This window comes from Entelurus aequoreus, linkage group LG14 (genome assembly GCF_033978785.1).
Source record: "Entelurus aequoreus isolate RoL-2023_Sb linkage group LG14, RoL_Eaeq_v1.1, whole genome shotgun sequence".
Lineage (NCBI taxonomy): Eukaryota > Metazoa > Chordata > Actinopteri > Syngnathiformes > Syngnathidae > Entelurus > Entelurus aequoreus.
Window position 1 is genome coordinate 44,352,886 of NC_084744.1, and position 19,320 is coordinate 44,372,205.

A 19,320-nucleotide genomic window follows, 5' to 3' on the forward strand; every position below is an offset into this window, starting at 1 on the left:
TGTCTCATTTAAGTTAAAGTACCAATGATTGTCACACACACACTAGATGTGGTGAAATTTGTCCTCTGCATTTGACCCATCACCCTTGATCACCCCCTGGGAGGTGAGGGGAGCAGTGAGCAGCAGTGGTGGCCGCGCCCGGGAATCATTTTTGGTGATTTAACCCCCAATTCCAACCCTTGATGCTGAGTGTCAAGCAGGGAGGTAATAGGTCCCATTTTTATAGTCTTGGTATGATTCGGCCGGGGTTTGAACTCACAACCTCCCGATCTCAGGGCGGACACTCTAACCACTGGGCCACTGAGTAGGTGCACCCCTGCGGGTGAAATCTATCAAAACGAGGGCGGTCCCAAAAAGGAGGGATTTTTCAAATTGACTGTGTGTCTGTTTTAAAAGTGCTCCCCCTCTGGTCAACATATGAAATAACAAGTGTGTGTAAAAATTTGAAGCGCTCCCCACTCTGGTCAACATATGTAATAACAAGTGTGTATAAGAAATTTAAATGCGCCCCCTTTGGCCAACATTAATAAAATAAATATGTATATAGAGACATACTGTAATAACTTGAAGTAAATAATAAAAATTAAAAACCAACTACAAACAACAAATTCCAAAAAAAAAAAAATACTAAAAGTTTACCTTTTTTATATTTGCATAGTTTGTATATATTATTAATGTTGTAAATACAAATCTTTATATATGTAGAAAGGGTGGTCATTTTTCGGAGGTCTCAATAAGGTAACAAATACAAGAATGTGTGATCACGTCAACTCTGTCTTTTGATAAGTAGCACACCTGCTGAAAGAGTGTTGGCACCCCTGGTTTACATGTATAACTTTCTCCGATGGTGCCACAGAAAGACTGTTTTCCAATGTTGTAAAAATGTGTAGAATAAATATTACATTTCAATGTTGTGGTTAGAGTGTCCGCCCTGAGATCGGTAGGTCGTGAGTTCAAACCCCGGCCGAGTTATACAAAAGACTATAAAAATGGGAGCCATTACCTCCCTGCTTGGCACTCAGCATCAAGGGTTGGAATTGGGGGTTAAATCACCAAAAATGATTCCCGGGCGCGGCCACCGCTTCTGCTCACTGCTCCCCTCACCTCCCAGAGGGTGATCAAGGGTGATGGGTCAAATGCAGAGGATCATTTCTAGAATTAATGTCTAGAATTACAGCCGGGTCAAACTCGTTTCGCAAAATAATTAGCGCATGCTTGGCACTTCCGCCGGGTCAAACTCGTTTCGCAAAATAATTAGCATATGCCTAGAATTTCCGCCGGGTCAAACTCGCGATCGATAGCACTTCGGCTTTGACTGCCCGTCACTGGAAGGATACTTCGTCTTTGACAGCTGCTGGAATCTGAAGAAATTGATTATTGTTTTTTTTTGTACAGGCGCGAAACAGGACAGTCGCGTGCAGGTTAAGGACTCCCGGCAACTTTGTGATTTTATTGGACGCAGCCCCGGAAGTAAATGGGGGAGGGAAGGTTTTTGTAGAGGGAAGAAATTTGGCGTGACAGAGGCGATCGTTTGCTTGCACTTTTAACATGGAGGATTACATATCTAAAATAAAACAGTTTTCTAAACTGGACTTTCAATCGAAGCAGGAGGTAATAATTAAAGGAATATCTCCATCGAGACAGAGAGACTTTTAAAACTGAAGAAAGATAAACGATGCTTTTGATCAGAAGCAGCTGCGCATGGACTCATTTAAAAGTAAAGGTAAGACCATAATAAAGTTTTTTTTATTAAATGTGCTTTTCATGATAAGGTAAGCACCGGAGTGAGAAGAGGTTTTAAAATAATTAGCGCATGCTTGCCCATTCCGCATGCTTTTGGTAAGCGCAGGAGTGAGAAGAGGTTTTAAATTAATTAGCGCCCCGGCGGCTATTCAAGGAAATATGGTAGTTGAAGACTTACAGTCATTAAAAAACATCACTGCACATCATAATGGCAGCTACACTTTCCATCTTAAACATCTAAAAAAATTATTTGGGCTTAATTGAAAAGCTTAATTTGCCCAGGTGTGCTTTGCAGCAAAGTGACACACCTGCAAGGTGAGCCCCAGCGCTCTCTGCCTTTTGCTGGAGGGAGGCAACATTGAAAATACGGGTAGATAAAAAGAATGAAAGGCAACTTAGTAACAACACATCTCCATTCTACACTAAACAGAGACCATCAAAAGTGTACAACAAAGCAAAGCAGCAAACTATTGCGTTCAACAATTCATTGCATACAATACAATGTACAGTAGTGTATGTTTTTATTATTAGCTATGAAATATAGATCAAACCTGAGGCACTCCTGCAGATGGTCCCCTGGCGAGTGTGGCTGGGGCTGATGTACAACGGGCTCTGGAACATGCGGTCCTCAAAGATAGGTGCGATATGACGCTCTGGGGAAACGTTGGACCTTAAACCTTGGCCCAGCTGGCCGTGCTGACTGGCGTATGTGTTCTGCATCCCTGCAAACACAGGACATTTTTCATCACTTTTAGCAATTTAATCACAGAAGTTTGAGTGGACTCAATGCTGACAACAACATGTTTGTGGACGACCTCGCTACAATCCAAGCCACGCCCCCATCATGATGAAACACCATGTTGCAATGAAACTAAATAGCATTGCTGCACCGTAATGCCTTTGTAGTACGTCGTATGAAGTTACAGTTAAAAGTTAAAGTACCAATAGGTGTGGGGAGATTATCCTCTGCATTTGACCCATCACCCCCACCCCCTGGGAGGTGAGGGGAGCAGTGAGCAGCAGCGGGGCCCGTGCCCGGGAATCACATTTACATTGTGTTTATTTTTATTTGTAATCATCTGAAATTATGTTTATTTGTATGCAAATCTTGTATTATTCTATTCTATCGTCTACCCATCCTATTGTATTCTATTGTTACTAGATAGATTATTAAATAGGTAAAGTAAGAAGGAATATAAATGATGAGTTGAAGACATGTAGTTCTTTGTTAAGGTTTAAGAAAACCTTGAGCAGTGAAATAATTGAAAATTATAAAATATAGGAACAATTACTTTCATCCCATTGATTTCTTTGAACGTTGATGTTCCAGGTAATCTTATTTTCAGTGAAGGTATAGGATAGGCAAATATAAGCTTTGGCTTCAGCCTACTCCTTTTTCAGTCATTCTTTTTCTTTTCTTTTGTGTGTAAATGTGTATGATTGTTAAATATGTATAATCTGTACTGTTAAACTGATCACACACAATGATAATAATAATAATAATAGATTGTATTTGTAAAAAGCACTTTACATTGAGTAAACAACCTCAAAGTGCTACAGTGTATTAAAATAAAAAAATAAAAAGATAATAAAAAAATAATAATAATAAAAACTACAACAGCCAAATAGCTAAAACTAGTATGCATATATCTAAAAAAAGGCTTTTTTAAAAAAGGGTTTTTAAGCCTTTTTTAAAAGCAGTCTGTAGTGCCCTCAGGTGGTCAGGGAGAGCGTTCCACAGACTGGGAGCGGCGGAGCAGAAAGCCCGGTCTCCCATTGTTCGTAGCTTTGTCCTCGGAGGTTGGAGGAGGTTGATGGTTGATTATATGACAGAAATAAACTTATTTCATTCATATTTCTATATAAATGGTATAGTTTATTTTTCTCTTTTCTAGCGCTTTTGAGAGTCTTCTTTCATCGTTTAATCTTGTAATTGAGCTAGGCTGATCAAAAAATGTCCCCTGTGGATCAATAACATATGTCTAAGTATAAATGTATAAAATACAATTGTATTATTGTATATAATATTGTAATATTTGTGATGCTATCATGGTTAATGACAATAACGTATTATTGTTATTCTATAAGACCGCCCAAAAAACAACGCATTCTTAAGAGACTGTCAGAAAGCGACTTGAAGATGATCTGTTAAACAATCTATGCAAAACTTTGACCAAAGAGCCACAATTACATGTTATGTAGACCACCAGGAAGTGTTTTAAATGTAGAAAAAAAAAATCATAACATTAAGCCTAGATACTGGCAGGAAGCAACATTCCCAGTAAGACAATGTTTTGGTGTTTGTTTATTTCGAACACGCATACAATTCTAATGTGATTCATCACATTTTTCCAGTTTCTCGTTACAGCACATCCGAAAAGGATTAGGAAGAAGCAGAGCTTATTTAATTTTACCCCCTTTCCTTTCATGGTAATTGCCAACACATTCGTTCGTACTCAATATCTAACACAACAGTGAATAATTGAACAAATAAGTAATAAATAGATAAATGCGTAAGTAAATGCATATTATTTGCATACACAAACAATAAATAAAGTTCCTCTAAATAAATATTAAAGTAAGTTTTGATTCACATAATGAGATGAATAAGATGGTCGAATTTCTCAAAAGGTTCAAAATGTTTATCAGGATTCTTGTGTTTAAACAGCTTTCATATACAGTCCTGGTAAAACGTTTACATACACTTGTAAAGAACATAATGTCATGGCTGTCTTGAGTTTCCAATCATTTCTACAACTCTTATTTTTTTGTGATAGAGTGATTGGAGCACATACTTGTTGGTCACAAAAAACATTCATGAAGTTTGGTTCTTTTATGAATTTATTATGGGTCTACTGAAAATGTGAGCAAATCTGCTGGGTCAAAAGTATACATACAGCAATGTTAATATTTGGTTGCATGTCCCTTGGCAAGTTTCACTGCAATAAGGCGCTTTTGGTAGCCATCCACAAGCTTCTGGCAAGCTTCTGGTTGAATTTTTGACCACTCCTCTTGACAAAATTGGTGCAGTTCAGCTAAATTTGTTGGTTTTCTGACATGGACTTGTTTCTTCAGCATTGTCCACACGTTTAAGTCAGGACTTTGGGAAGGCCATTCTAAAACCTTAATTTTAGCCTGATTTAGCCATTCCTTTACCACTTTTAACGTTTGTTTGGGGTCATTGTCCTGTTGGAACACCCAACTGTGCCCGAGACCCAACCTCCGGGCTGATGATTTTAGGTTGTCCTGAAGAATTTGGAGGTAATCCTCCTTTTTTATTGTCCCATTTACTCTCTGTAAAGCACCAGTTCCATTGGCAGTAAAACAGGCCCAGAGCATAATGCTACCACCACCATGCTTGACGGTTGGTTTGGTGTTCCTGGGATTAAAGCCCTCACTTTTTCTCCTTCAAACATATTGCTGGGTATTGTGGACAAACAGCTAAATTTTTGTTTCATGTAACATCACATGGACAAAGATAAGACCTTCTGGAGGAAAGTTCTGTGGTCAGATGAAACACAGATAGACAAGCAGACTTGCCCCTACCGGAAGTAGCGTGACGTAGTCAGTTGAACATTTCCGCAAAGTTCCCTATTGTTTACAGTGATGGCGGTCAGAAGTGAGAGCGATTCGGACCGAGAAAACGACGATTTCCCCATTAATTTGAGCGAGGATGAAAGATTTGTGAAAGAGGAAAGTGCAAGTGAAGGACTAGTGGGGAGTGGAAGCGATTCAGATAGGGAAGATGCTGTGAGAGGCGGGTGGGACCTGATATTCAGCTGGGAATGACTACAACAGTAAATAAACACAAGACATATATATACTCTATTAGCCACAACACAACCAGGCTTATATTTAATATGCCACAAATTAATCCCGCATAAAAACACCTACGTGTTTGTTATGCTAGCTCCTAGCTCCCGTCCATATAACCCGCCAATACAATTCAAACACCTGCACAACACACACACAATCACTCAGCCCAAAGGACCGTTCACCTAACCCAAGGTTCACAAAGCTTATATATTTACCAAAAGTTACGTACGTCACACGCACGTACGGGCAAGCGATCAAATGTTTGGAAGCGCAGCTGCGTACTCACGGTAAAGCGTCTGCGTCTGTGTATCCAAATCAAAGTAATCCAGGTAAGAGTCTGTGTTGTCCAGTTCTCTACAGGCGTCTTTGTATGGAAGTCAAAGTCCTCCTGGTAAGAGTCTCTGTTGTCCGAGTTCTTCGATCTTGACTGCATCTTTCGAGAATGTAAACAATGAAACACCGGCTGTGTTGTGTTGCTGACTTCCCTCGCAAAATACTCCGCTTCGCACCGACAACTTTCTTCTTTGCTTGCTCAGCTTCTTTCTCCATAATGCAATGAACAAATTGCAACAGATTCGCCAACACAGATGTCCAGAATACTGTGGAATTTTGCGATGAAAACTGACGACTTTAAGCTGGCCGCGGTGCTGGACTAAAATGTCCTGTCTAACTCGTGACGTCACATCCGCAGCGTCATCATACCAAGACGTTTTCAGCAGATATTTCGCGGGAAATTTAAAATTGCACTTTAGTAAACTAACCCGGCCGTATTGGCATGTGTTGCAATGTTAAGATTTCATCATTGATATATAAACTATCAGACTGCGTGGTCGGTAGTAGTGGGTTTCAGTAGGCCTTTAATAATGTAGACAAAATAATAGGTAGATACATGACACAATATGTTACTGCATATGTCAGCAGACTAATTAGGAGCCTTTGTTTGCTTACTTACTACTAAAAGACAAGTTGTCTAGTATGTTCACTATTTTATTTAAGGACAAACTTGCAATAAGAAACATATGTTTAATGTACCCTAATATTTTTTGTTAAAATAAAGTCAATAATGCAATTTTTTGTGGTGCTCTTTATCTAGCAACGTACCGAAAAGTATCGAAATACATTTCGGTACCGGTACCAAAATATTGGTATCGGGACAACAATAATCAAGAGAGGCATTAGAATTTGCATGGAGTCTAAGGAACAACACAGTGACACCCTCAATAGACACGAACTGTAAGCCTGGTTTATCCGTGGCAGCACATTGGCAGGAAATCACTTTTACTTTCCCCTTTCTTTACATACCGGAGAGAGGAGACGGACACGAGGGAACACTCGAACAAGAGAAAATTAAAAGTGGGAAAAGAGAGCGGAAAAAGGAAGAGGGTTAATGAGGACCGTCAGAGACTTGAATAAGGTGTTTGGCACAGAGAAGTACCCACGCATATCTGTGCTCTCCTGAAAGCTGCAATATATAAACAACTATGGAAGGGACTAATCTTTGTGTCGTCTACTCACTGCGAGCCAGTGGAGCCTTGCGGGAACTTTTAAAAGCATCTGCAAATTGTCAAGGAGAAACAACACTGCTGTCTTGCTGGGGAAGAATGGCCCGCATTCCTGGTGTGTTATAGTCATTTCATTCTCCCCCTCAGCCCTCTCAAGAGTGGCTTTTACAGATTGCACTTGGCGGCGTGCTTGATGAAGGGCGGCGGCGTCCCGCTGTACGCCTGCTCTGGCGGAACCCTCAAATTAATGCAGAAAAGTGCATTCCTTTCCGAACCAGCAAGAGCAACCTCGGTTATCAGTGTGAAATCATTGCAGGGAACAGACTCCTTGTTTGGATTGGGAAATAATTAGATTAGAAGTCATCAGTTCTAGGGTCAAATTGTCTATATCAGGGCCATTCAACTCGCAGCCCGGGGGCCGGATAGTTAGTTGATTACAGGGAAATGAGTTTATGAAAATAAAAATGTTTTATAACTAAGGCTATGTCTACACTAAGCCGGATAACCCCTTAAACGACTAATTATTTAGCCTGAGCCCCGTTTCAGCCACACTAAACCAGCGTTTAAGGTTACCCTCCTCGGACAAATTTTTACACGGCTAAGTATTTCTTGAGCTCTTAGCTTTGTATGAACTTATTGACCGTTTACAAACTGACGCCAGAAAGACCACGGCCCACACAGGAAGTGACGTCAGAAAGAACGTGCCACAGCCAGCTTCACAATTAAGCAGTTTCGTAACTCGGAGCTAACCACTGGAAATATGAAGTTGAGTCATCCAGACATGCCCATGTTTCTCCGTCTTCTGCATGTACAGACGCTTGTGGCAATCACACATGAATACCTTAAGAGAAAGCGATTGCAGTTATTTGGGATACAACACTTCTCAGACGGCAAGAGAACTTTCCAATATCCAGGTCAGCTGTGATTCAACTTACCGAAAAACTTTGTCCATTTGTCGAAGGAGAGTCAACGAGAATGCGAGCTCCCGTGTATGTGATAAAAAAGGTAGCGTGTGCTCTATATTACCCTGCCGTGGAGGGAAGACTAAGGAAAACATTGAATGCATTTGGACTGGCAAAGCAGACTGTATCAGTTATTGTCCGCCATGTATGTCACAGACTCAACTTCTAGGTCCAGAGTATATAAAGTCACCAAAAATGAATGCAAAAGAGTGAGGAGTGTCCTGACCAGATATCTAGATCCCTAGTTTGATTGATGTAAAATGTTCTTTAACACATTGTTTACGTGTCTAATAAAGATTTGATTGATTTATGATGTCTCAGGTGTGATTCACTACAATAGGGCCCCACAGCACACTGGATTACAGTTCATTGAAATACTACAACACTGGATATTGTTTAGATAAGTTCAATTTAATTTAAGAACTTGCACACAAAGAAACACTGGAGGTGACTATGACGTGCGCATTTTTCCCCGCATATGCGTATTTTTTATTATTTAGGTCGCGTTGCGGAGGGGGAAGGGGGTCTTAAACGACCATTGTGTTAGGTGGGATTTACCCTGGATAACGTTAGTGTAAACGGGGCCTAAATGCAACACTATGGAACAAAGTACTGTAATTGTAAACAATTGATTAAAATATTTTTTATGATGTTAACTACACACAATTATTTCAGAAAAGAACCACCTGTGCAGAATTAGTGTAACAAAAACGTGAATACGGGGGTGGGGTGTGTGTGTGTGGGGGCGGGGGGCATTGTGTGCCTGAATAAGCAGCGGAGAGAGAGAGAGACTATTAGAGTAATCAGATGGGCAGACTGACGACAATTTGAGATCGATTACACTCACTCCTTTATTAAAAGTTTTTAAAAAATTTAACTAAATACTAGAGCATTTCCGATAATTTGTGACATCTTTCCTCCTGTCAGTTATTAATGATGGAAATAAACAGAATAATCTGAAATAAATCACACAATTAGGAGTGATGCAATAATACTATCGTGTTATGGAGAAACGCTACGAATAGACCAGGGGTGTCAAACTGGTTTTCATTGAGGGCCACATGGCAGTTATGGTTGCCCTCAGAGGGCCGCATTTAACAATGAGTAATATATGAAAATATATTATATGTATAATATATTATTATATAATTATAATATATAATTTATATTATATTATAATATATATTATAATATTAGTATATATTTATATAAATAAATATATATATATATATATATATATATATATGTATATATAATGATATTATATATATATATATATATATATATATATATATATATATATATATATATATATATATATATATATATATATATATATATATATATATATATATATATATATATATATATATATATATACACTACCGTTCAAAAGTTTGGGGTCACCCAAACAATTTTGTGGAATAGCCTTCATTTCTAAGAACAAGAATAGACTGTCGAGTTTCAGATGAAACTTCTCTTTTTCTGGCCATTTTGAGCGTTTAATTGACCCCACAAATGTGATGCTCCAGAAACTCAATCTGCTCAAAGAAAGGTCAGTTTTGTAGCTTCTGTAACGAGCTAAACTGTTTTCAGATGTGTGAACATGATTGCACAAGGGTTTTCTAATCATCAATTAGCCTTCTGAGCCAATGAGCAAACACATTGTACCATTAGAACACTGGAGTGATAGTTGCTGGACATGGGCCTCTATACACCTATGTAGATATTGCACCAAAAACCAGACATTTGCAGCTAGAATAGTCATTTACCACATTAGCAATGTATAGAGTTTATTTCTTTAAAGTTAAGACTAGTTTAAAGTTATCTTCATCAAAAAGTACAGAGCTTTTCCTTCAAAAATAAGGACATTTCAATGTGACCCCAAACTTTTGAACGGTAGTGTATATATCTACATATATATATATATAATACATTAACAATATATTTTTTTACATAAGCTGAAACATATTTTTTACATTTTACTTTAAAAACTGGCAGCTCAGTCACCAGAATTTTGCAGTAAAAGCAGTTTTTTTTTTTACAGCATATAAAAAATGTAATAAATGGAATGGAATGGAGAAACAATACCACTGTTTTTAGCGTTAAATTTGAGCTGCCAGTTTTTTTGTGCTTTTTTTTTTTACTGTAAAATCTTGTTGTTTTAAAGTCCTTTTTTGTTTGTTTTTTAATGTTTTAGTGTCTTACTGTATATGGAGGAAAAAACAGTACCAAAGTTGATTTTACGGTAAAAAACTAAGCGTAACCGTAAAATCTATTGTCAATTTTACAGTCTACAATTTCATTGATAATTTGTTTTGAAATCATAAGTCAAGCTGATATTTAAGTACAGTATTTATCTTTATTTCAACAAAAAAATATTTTTAGAATACATGATTGTGGAGGGAGATGTTGCCAGCGCTCCCTGCAGAAGCAAAGGTCACCGCCTCTTTTCATGGTGCTGACGACAGAGCACCATCAGACGGGGGCGTGGCAGTGCTGACGGCGAGACACAGCTGGCAGGTGATTAGATTTCACAGGTGGTACGTGTTAATCTAATCATCTGTTGTCTTTACAGTAAGCGGCCGAGAGCAGGAGGGGAGAGAGGATACGGACGTGACTGAAAAGTTACGTTCTGCTGGAGAAAGACTTTGATAAATATATGTACATTCAAACTTTGTTCAACTTGGCACGCCTGGCTCCTGTGAAGTATATGTCAGTGGTACCGCTAGGAAGCGACTTCCACAATGATAATATAATATTTTGATAATATTGAATTTTAAAAGAAAGTACATGATTTTTAATGTCAAAAGGGAAAGAACAAATATATTTAATAAGAAAAGATTAAGCATTTTATTAACGCATATTATTTCCAGGCTTTCGCGGGCCACATAAAATAATGTGGCCCCCGGGCCTTCAGTTTGACACCTGGAGAATAGAGACTAGGAATCACGCTGAAGAGTGGTATGGCAGAACTGGTCCAACCTTACAAAAAAACTCATCTTACATGATTATCCTCAACAGCAGAAGACAGCTTCTTGTTTATGCCAACCGGGTGTAGAAAAGTAAGAAGATCCGAGTTAGGTTAAGGAGAAAAGTAGAAAAGCCAGCTAAAGCATCTTCTAGATCAATAGTGACAGGACATTATCAACAGGGCCAAAAACCGAAGTAAGACTGTGACACACAACTGTGCAAGAGCCAAGTGACTGTGAAGTTGAAGAAGAAGAGGTAGCACTACAGCGGGATTTGTCAGATGGTGGAACAGGTGTGGAGAGCAGCTGGCTGACATGCAGACCATCCTACATCCACAGCCACTTGAAGCAGGTAAGGGATGTGGAGGTGAGAGAGAGTGGGGTTGGAATAAAGAGGGAGCGACAAGGGAAGGCAGGCCAGGTGTTAGGGCTGCTGGACAGAATAGTGCAGGAGGAAAATGTTGGTGTGTATGTGCTGCGGCTTTACTGCAACCAGTTTAGCTCGCCGCTAGTTAATGTAATCTGGGATTAGCAGCGTAACCTGCTTCCTCCAAGAAACCCTCTTATGTCAGCGCATGTTGAGCCAACGATGGGATGAAGACTGACAGTCCAATTTAGTAAATGTCTATACTAAAAGACATTTACTAAATGTAATTTAGTAAATGTCTAAAAATATTGGCAAAATTATTCCGATACTTTTCTGTTCTTTTCGATACTTTTCTAAATAAAGGGGACCACAAAAAAATGTCATTATTGGCTTTTTTTAACAAAAAATCTTAGGGTACATTAAACATATGTTTATTATTGCAAGTTTGTCCTTAAATAAAATAGTGAACATACAAGACAACTTTTCTTTTAGTAGTAAGTAAACAAACAAAGACTCATAATTTAGCTGCTGACATATGCAGTAAGATATTGTGTCATTTATCTCCCTATTATTTTGTCAACATTATTAAGGACAAGTGGTAGAAAATGATTAATCTACTTGTTAATTTACTGTTAAAATCTGCTTACTTTTTCTTTTAACATGTTCTATCTACACTTCTGTTCAAATGTAATAATCACTTATTCTTCTGTTGTTTGATACTTTACATTAGTTTTGGATGATACCACAAATTTGGGTATCAATCCGATACCAAGTAGTTACAGGATCATACATTGGTCATATTCAAAGTCCTCATGTGTCCAGGGACATATTTCCTGAGTTTAGTAAACATAATATAAACTTTAAAAAAAACGAAAGAAGATGTTGTGATGCCAAAAAATATTGACGTAATCATAGTAGTATCGACTAGATACGCTCCTGTACTTGGTATCATTGCAGTGGATGTTAGGTGTAGATCCACCAATGGCGTTTGTTTACATTTTGACGCGGGTGGGCTACGGTGTGTAGTGAAGCATGTTTAGCTATTCCTCGTCCTGCAGTGATAATGATACTTGTAAGAAACTTACTTTATTTGTCGCCATGGAGACGAGGATTAGTGATTTAGAAGCTCAGTGATGAGTTGAAGACATGTACTTCTTTGTTAAGGTTTAAGAAAACATTGAAAGGTGAAACAACTGAAAATTATAAAATATAGCAACGATTACTTTCATCCCATTGATTTTTTTAAATTTTTTTAAAGGCCTACTGAAATGATTTTTTTTTATTTAAACGGGAATAGCAGATCCATTCTATGTGTCATACTTGATCATTTCGCGATATTTCCATATTTTTGCTGAAAGGATTTAGTAGAGAAAATCGACGATAAAGTTCGCAACTTTTGCTCGCTGATAAAAAAAAGCCTTGCCTGTACCGGAAGTAGCGTGACGACACAGGACCTAGTATTCCTCACAATTCCCCATTGTTTACAATAGAGCGAGAGAGATTCGGACCGAGAAAGTGATGATTACCCCATTAATTTGAGCGAGGATGAAAGATTCGTAGATGACGAACGTTACAGTGAAGGACTTGAGAGACAGTGATGGACGTATCTTTTTTCGCTCTGACCGTAACTTAGGTACAAGCTGGCTCATTGGATTCCACACTCTCCTTTTTTTATTGTGGATCACGGATTTGTATTTTAAACCACCTCGGATACTATATCCTCTTGAAAATGAGAGTCGAGAACGCGAAATGGACATTCAGTGCCTTTTATCTCCACGACAATACATCGGCGAAATGCTTTAGCTACGAGCTAACGTGATAGCATCGTGCTTTAACTGCATATAGAAACAAAAAAATAAACCCCTGAAAAATCAACAATACTATTAAACCGTGGACATGTAAATACACGGTTAATGCTTTCTAGGCTGGCGAAGGTTAACAATGCTGTGCTAACGACGCCATTGAAGCTAACTTAGCAACTTAGCAACGGGACCTCACAGAGCTATGCTAAAAACATTAGCTCTCCACCTACGCCAGCCAGCCCTCATCTACTCATCAACACCCGTGCTCACCTGCGTTCCAGCGATCGGCAGAAGGACGAAGGACTTCACCCGATGCGTTTGGCGGCCCGGAGACGTAAGAAGTCAAGGTGAGGTCGGCGGCTAGCGCGGCTAGCGCGGCTAGCGCTCCAACAAAGTCCTCCTGGTTGTGTTGCTGTAGTCCGCTGCTAATACACCGATCCCACCTACAACTGTCTTCTTTGCAGCCTTCATTGTTCATTAAACAAATTGCAAAAGATGTCCAGAATACTGTGGAATTATGAAATGAAAACAGAGCTTTTTGTATAGGATTCTACGGGTACCATAACTTCCGTTACTCTGACTTCGTCACGCGCATACGTCATCATACCGCGACGTTTCAGCCGGATATTTCCCGGGAAGTTTTAAATGTCACTTTATAAGTTAACCCGGCCGTATTGGCATGTGTTGCAATGTTAAGATTTCATCATTGATATATAAACTATCAGACTGCGTGGTCGGTAGTAGTGGGTTTCAGTAGGCCTTTAATGTTGATGTTCCAGGTAATATTATTTTCAGTGAAGGTATAGGATAGGCAAATATAAGCCTTGGCTTCAGCCTATTCCTTTTTCGGTCATGCTTTTTCTTTTCTTTTCTTTTCTTTTCTTTTCTTTTCTTTTTGTGTGTAAATGTGTATGATTGTTATATATGTATAATTTGTACTGTACTGTCACACAAAATGGTTAATGGTTGATTATATGACCGAAATAAACTTATTTCATTTAAAAAAAAGAAAAAAAAAAAGTAGCTAAAACACTGCCGACTGCGGCTGGACTTTAGCCGCTAGCTAGCTAGCCATGTCTTAAAGCACCTCTTCCTGAGGGTGTTTCAGTGTTATAACTTCACCTTTATCGTTAGTTTTTCGGCCAAAATGCGTCCGTTCTCCCTTTTGTGTCTATACACTGTGTCTGCTTGTAAGTACTCTGTGTGTGTGCGCTGCCGAACATGCTCCTCTGCTCGTAAACCAGCAATGACAACTTTAGCTCCTATCTTGCGCTGTTATTTTGGTGACCCTTCCTGTTTTGTTGGTGCTCTCCTGTAGCAGCTTCACGCCTTCCTTTGAGTGCTATTGCCCGCACCTGCTTTGTTTTGGCAATCGGGACTATTTAAGTCGTGCGTACGCTATCCTTCTTTGTGGGGGACATTGTTGATTGTCATGTCATGTACGGATGTACGTTGTGGACGCCGTCTGCTGCTCCACACTCTGTAAGTTTTTGCTGTCGTCCAGCATTCTGTTTCTGTTTACTTTGTAGCCAGTTCAGTTTTACTATTGTTTTGCATAGCCATCCCTATGCTTTAGTGCCTTTTGCTAGGGGGACTTGCCTTTTATAAATTTTTGGTTTAAGCGTTACATACCTTTTTACCTGCTGTCTTCTGCTGTGCTCTGCATATTGGGATCGCGACAAATCATCCTTGACGCGTTCCGACTTCTACAAAGCAATGAACTACCTGCTGCCACCTACTGTAATGGAGTTTTACATGGTTACCCAAGCTCTACACAGCACAGGCACTCGACAACGGCACATTATTATAATTATTGATTTGCAAAAAATATTTTTTGGACCAACTGGATGAAGTTGCATAGTTTGAAAGTTCTACTGTGCATACATCCCTGTGAAAGAGAGCATGTAGCCTACAATGACAATAACATGTAGAATAATAGTGGATACGGTAAAAGGAATGGTGTACATAATGTACACAAAGGACAGGCATGCACACATGCAGGAGGCACAACACACATAAGAGAATGAAGTGAAAGAAAGCAAGAATAAAGTTCACCTTGAAGGTCATTATCCACCAGAGCATCTGAAGTTATCCCCAGGCAGCAGGAAGTCAAGCAAACAGTCCGTTAACCTTAGAACGTCTATGCAGTACATTTCTTCAGCATACAATACATAACATAAATACATGTCAATAACTAAGTTTTTTGTCAAATCTTCATTTTTATCAGGAGGACATAGTAAACTAACTGCCAAGGACATTAGGATTACATTCTTGTAGTCAGATTATTCTACCGTTTTTAGCATCTTGACAACAAAATATTTGCCAGTTTTTGTTTCTGAGATGACACAACTTAGACTGAGCAGGGAAGTCTTTATCTTTCCTGATAACTTCTGTTGTTATGAAACGATTTGCACAATTTAGTACAATACAGCCAGGTTACTTCTTAAAGTATATATATATATATATATATATATATATATATATATATATATATATATATATATATATATATATATATATATATATATATATATATATATATATATATATATATATATATATATATATATATATATATATATATATATATATATATATATACACTACCGTTCAAAAGTTTGGGGTCACCCAAACAATTTTGTGGAATAGCCTTTGTTCTGCCTCAGTTATTAAGATTACTTTATTCAGAGTGTGTTATTTCCAAGTCATTTCAGTTGGTTCTGTTAAGTGAGCTGTACCTTTAAGAAACCTGCAGATAGGTCACGTGTTTAGACTCCGGAAAGATTTCAGACAGTTGCGCACAACTCCGCTTCACTCCTCGTGTTTCTCAGCAAACAACTATCACATCTTATGATGTTCGTGGCATCGTTGGTATGTACCTATATTTAATGTTTATAGTACACAATGAGTCATATTTAGCTGTGAAATGTGTGTGTTTTATGATGTTAGACGATCTCTGATTGCATTACCTGTTCATGTCGGCTAACTTTCATTTGTTGTCATCTGCCGCCATCTAGTGGACGTTTGTTGTACTGTCACTTAAGACAATTTAAACAGTAGAAAGTCACTGGAATTAGTAATTATAACAGCACATACAGTGGTGTGTGACAAAGTTAAACTTAGATTTAATTCGAATAGAATACTTGATAATCTGTGGTCTGTGATATGACATTATTAAGTTCATTTAATTCATGCATTTACATTTACAATGTATGTGTCTTACAGTTTTACCCTTTCAATTATCAATAAACCTGGCCTCCATCAGTCAACCTGGTGTTCAGAGTTTTGATGAGCGGAAGGTGTTGAACTTACTGCCTTCGTGTACAAGTGTGCTTAAGGAAGGCAGGATAGCCTTCATCTCTAAGAACAAGAATAGACTGTCGAGTTTCAGATGAAAGTTCTCTTTTTCTGGCCATTTTGAGCGTTTAATTGACCCCACAAATGTGATGCTCCAGAAACTCAATCTGCTCAAAGGAAGGTCAGTTTTGTAGCTTTTGTAACGAGCTAAACTGTTTTCAGATGTGTGAACATGATTGCACAAGTGAAGTGAAGTGAAGTGAATTATATTTATATAGCGCTTTTCTCTAGTGACTCAAAGCGCTTTACATAGTGAAACCCAATATCTAAGTTACATTTAAACCAGTGTGGGTGACACTGGGAGCATGTGGGTAAAGTGTCTTTCCCAAGGACACAACGGCAGTGACTAGGATGGCGGATATATATATATATATATATATATATATATATATATATATATATATATATATATATATATATATATATATATATATATATATATATATATATATATATATATATATATATATATATATTTATATATATATATATATATATATATATATATATATATATGTGTATATATATATATGTATGAAATACTTGACTTTCAGTGAATTCTAGCTACATATATATATTTATTTTATTTACATAAAAGAAATACTTGAATTATCTATCCATTAGATGGCAGTATTGTCCTGTTTAACTTCTCTGTTCATGACTGAGAAATCATTTCGGCCACCGTGTTCAATGGAGAAGTCTGTTCTACATATTTACAGGCAACATACACCTTCCCCTTCGAACTGTCCTGGATGAACTGAAATTCTTGTTTCCATTCGTTTTGGAACTTGCAAGCGTATTTATATTGTGGTAAAGCGGACGTGAGAATAGGCTGTCCCCACTCAGTCTCAGGTCCGCATTGAGCTGGAGGGGGCGTGGCCTCCAGCTCCGGCTGAATACCGGGAGTTTGTCGGGAGAAAATCTCTGCCGGGAGGTTGTCGGGAGAGGCGCTGAATAACGGGATTCTCCCGCTAAAAACGGGAGGGTTGGCAAGTATGATAGTAGAGATGTCCGATAAATGCGTTAAAATGTAATATCGGAAATTATCGGTATCGTTTTTTTTATTATCAGTATCGTTTTTTTTTTTTTAAAATTAAATCCACATATAAAACACAAGATACACTTACAATTAGTGCACCAACCCAAAAAACCTCCCTCCCCCATTTACACTCATTCACACAAAAGGGTTGTTTCTTTCTGTTATTAATATTCTGGTTCCTACATTATATATCAATATATATCAATACAGTCTGCAAGGGATACAGTCCGTAAGCACACATGATTGTGCGTGCTGCTGGTCCACTAATAATACTAACCTTTAACAGTTAATTTTACAAATTTTCATTAATTACTAGTTTCTATGTAACTGTTTTTATATTGTTTTACTTTCTTTTTTATTCAAGAAAATGTTTTTAATTTATTTATCTTATTTTATTTGATTCATTTTTTTTAAAAGTACCTTATCTTCACCATACCTGGTTGTCCAAATTAGGCATAATAATGTGTTAATTCCACGACTGTATATATCGGTTGATAACGGTATCGGTTGATATCGGTATCGGTAATTAAAGAGTTGGACAATATCGGCATATCGGATATCGGCAAAAAGCCATTATCGGACATCACTAAATAATAGTAATAATAAAAAGTAGTAAGGACAATACTAACAGTATGAACACTTTTAAGGCGCAACATAAGACTAGATTCTGCTTATTGGCAAAGACTACTTCCTGACTAGATAGATAGATAGATAGATAGATAGATAGATAGATAGATAGATAGATAGATAGATAGATAGATAGATAGATAGATAGATAGATAGATAGATAGATAGATAGATAGATAGTACTTTATTGATTCCTTGAAAATTTTAAAACTATACACTACTGCCGTTTAACGTCTTGGAACTGCAACTGCATATGAAGTCTACTATATAATACTTGCAAATAAGACTCAGAAATGTAATAAGAAATCGAGATATGAAAAATGGACAGCGCCGTTATTATCAGCTCACTGTTATATGTTAATTAATTTAGATTTCATTATTAAATAAATTAACATTTATTAAAACATGCACACACACAGAAGTACCAAAAATTAGTACCAGTATCAATTTCTAGGTACTGGATCGAATTATGTGAAAGGTAACTAGATAACTAGAGCTGTCTAATGCCCTGAGAATATTGAGTATTGATACTTCATCCTTTTACTGCGACCATTCAGTAATTTGAATAAGTCTTCATTTTTTGAGGCTCTTCATTGGATGTTTAACTAAACTATTAAAATGAACGTCTTCGTGGCTTCCTACTCTGTATTCCGTCAAGCCAGTACAATAATAAAAACATGCAAGGTCTCCGGTTCAGGTTTTTCTCCGTAAATGTGATTTGCAGGCGACTCTCGCGGTCCAGCACAACCACTGACCACACCGTCCACTGCCTTACTGCTCACATTCTGGGTTCATTGCACTGTTCATCAAAAATGATTCCCGGGCGTGGCCACCGCTGCTGCTCACTGCTCCCCTCACCTCCCAGGGGGTGATCAAGGGTGACGCAGAGAATGCAGAGAATAATTTCACCACACTTAGAGTGTGCGTGACAATCATTGGTACATTAACTTAAATAATACGCCCGAATGCAGCTGAGATAGGCTCCAACACCCCCCGCGACCCCAAGAGGGACAAGCGGTAGAAAAATGGATGGATGGAATACAAGCATGTTTAACACATATAGATTCCTTTCTTTCCTAAAGACAAGAATATAAGTTGGTGTATTACCTGATTCTGATGACTTTCATTGATTG

General features: G+C 38.0%; 1 protein-coding gene across 4 annotated transcripts in view; it reads right to left on the reverse strand.

Moving 5' to 3' along the window:
* LOC133664931 (plakophilin-4-like) overlaps positions 1-19,320 on the reverse strand; it is a 246,263-nt gene that overhangs the window by 71,079 nt on the left and 155,864 nt on the right. For 3 of the 4 annotated variants that reach the window (XM_062069971.1, XM_062069969.1, XM_062069968.1), the window contains exons 8-9: positions 15,220-15,246; positions 2,295-2,465 (exon numbers count right to left, since the gene is read on the reverse strand). In XM_062069971.1, coding sequence (XP_061925955.1) covers positions 2,295-2,465; positions 15,220-15,246 — 198 coding nt within the window. The remainder of the gene's footprint in view (positions 1-2,294; positions 2,466-15,219; positions 15,247-19,320) is intronic. The other variant, XM_062069972.1, reaches the window with a different exon arrangement.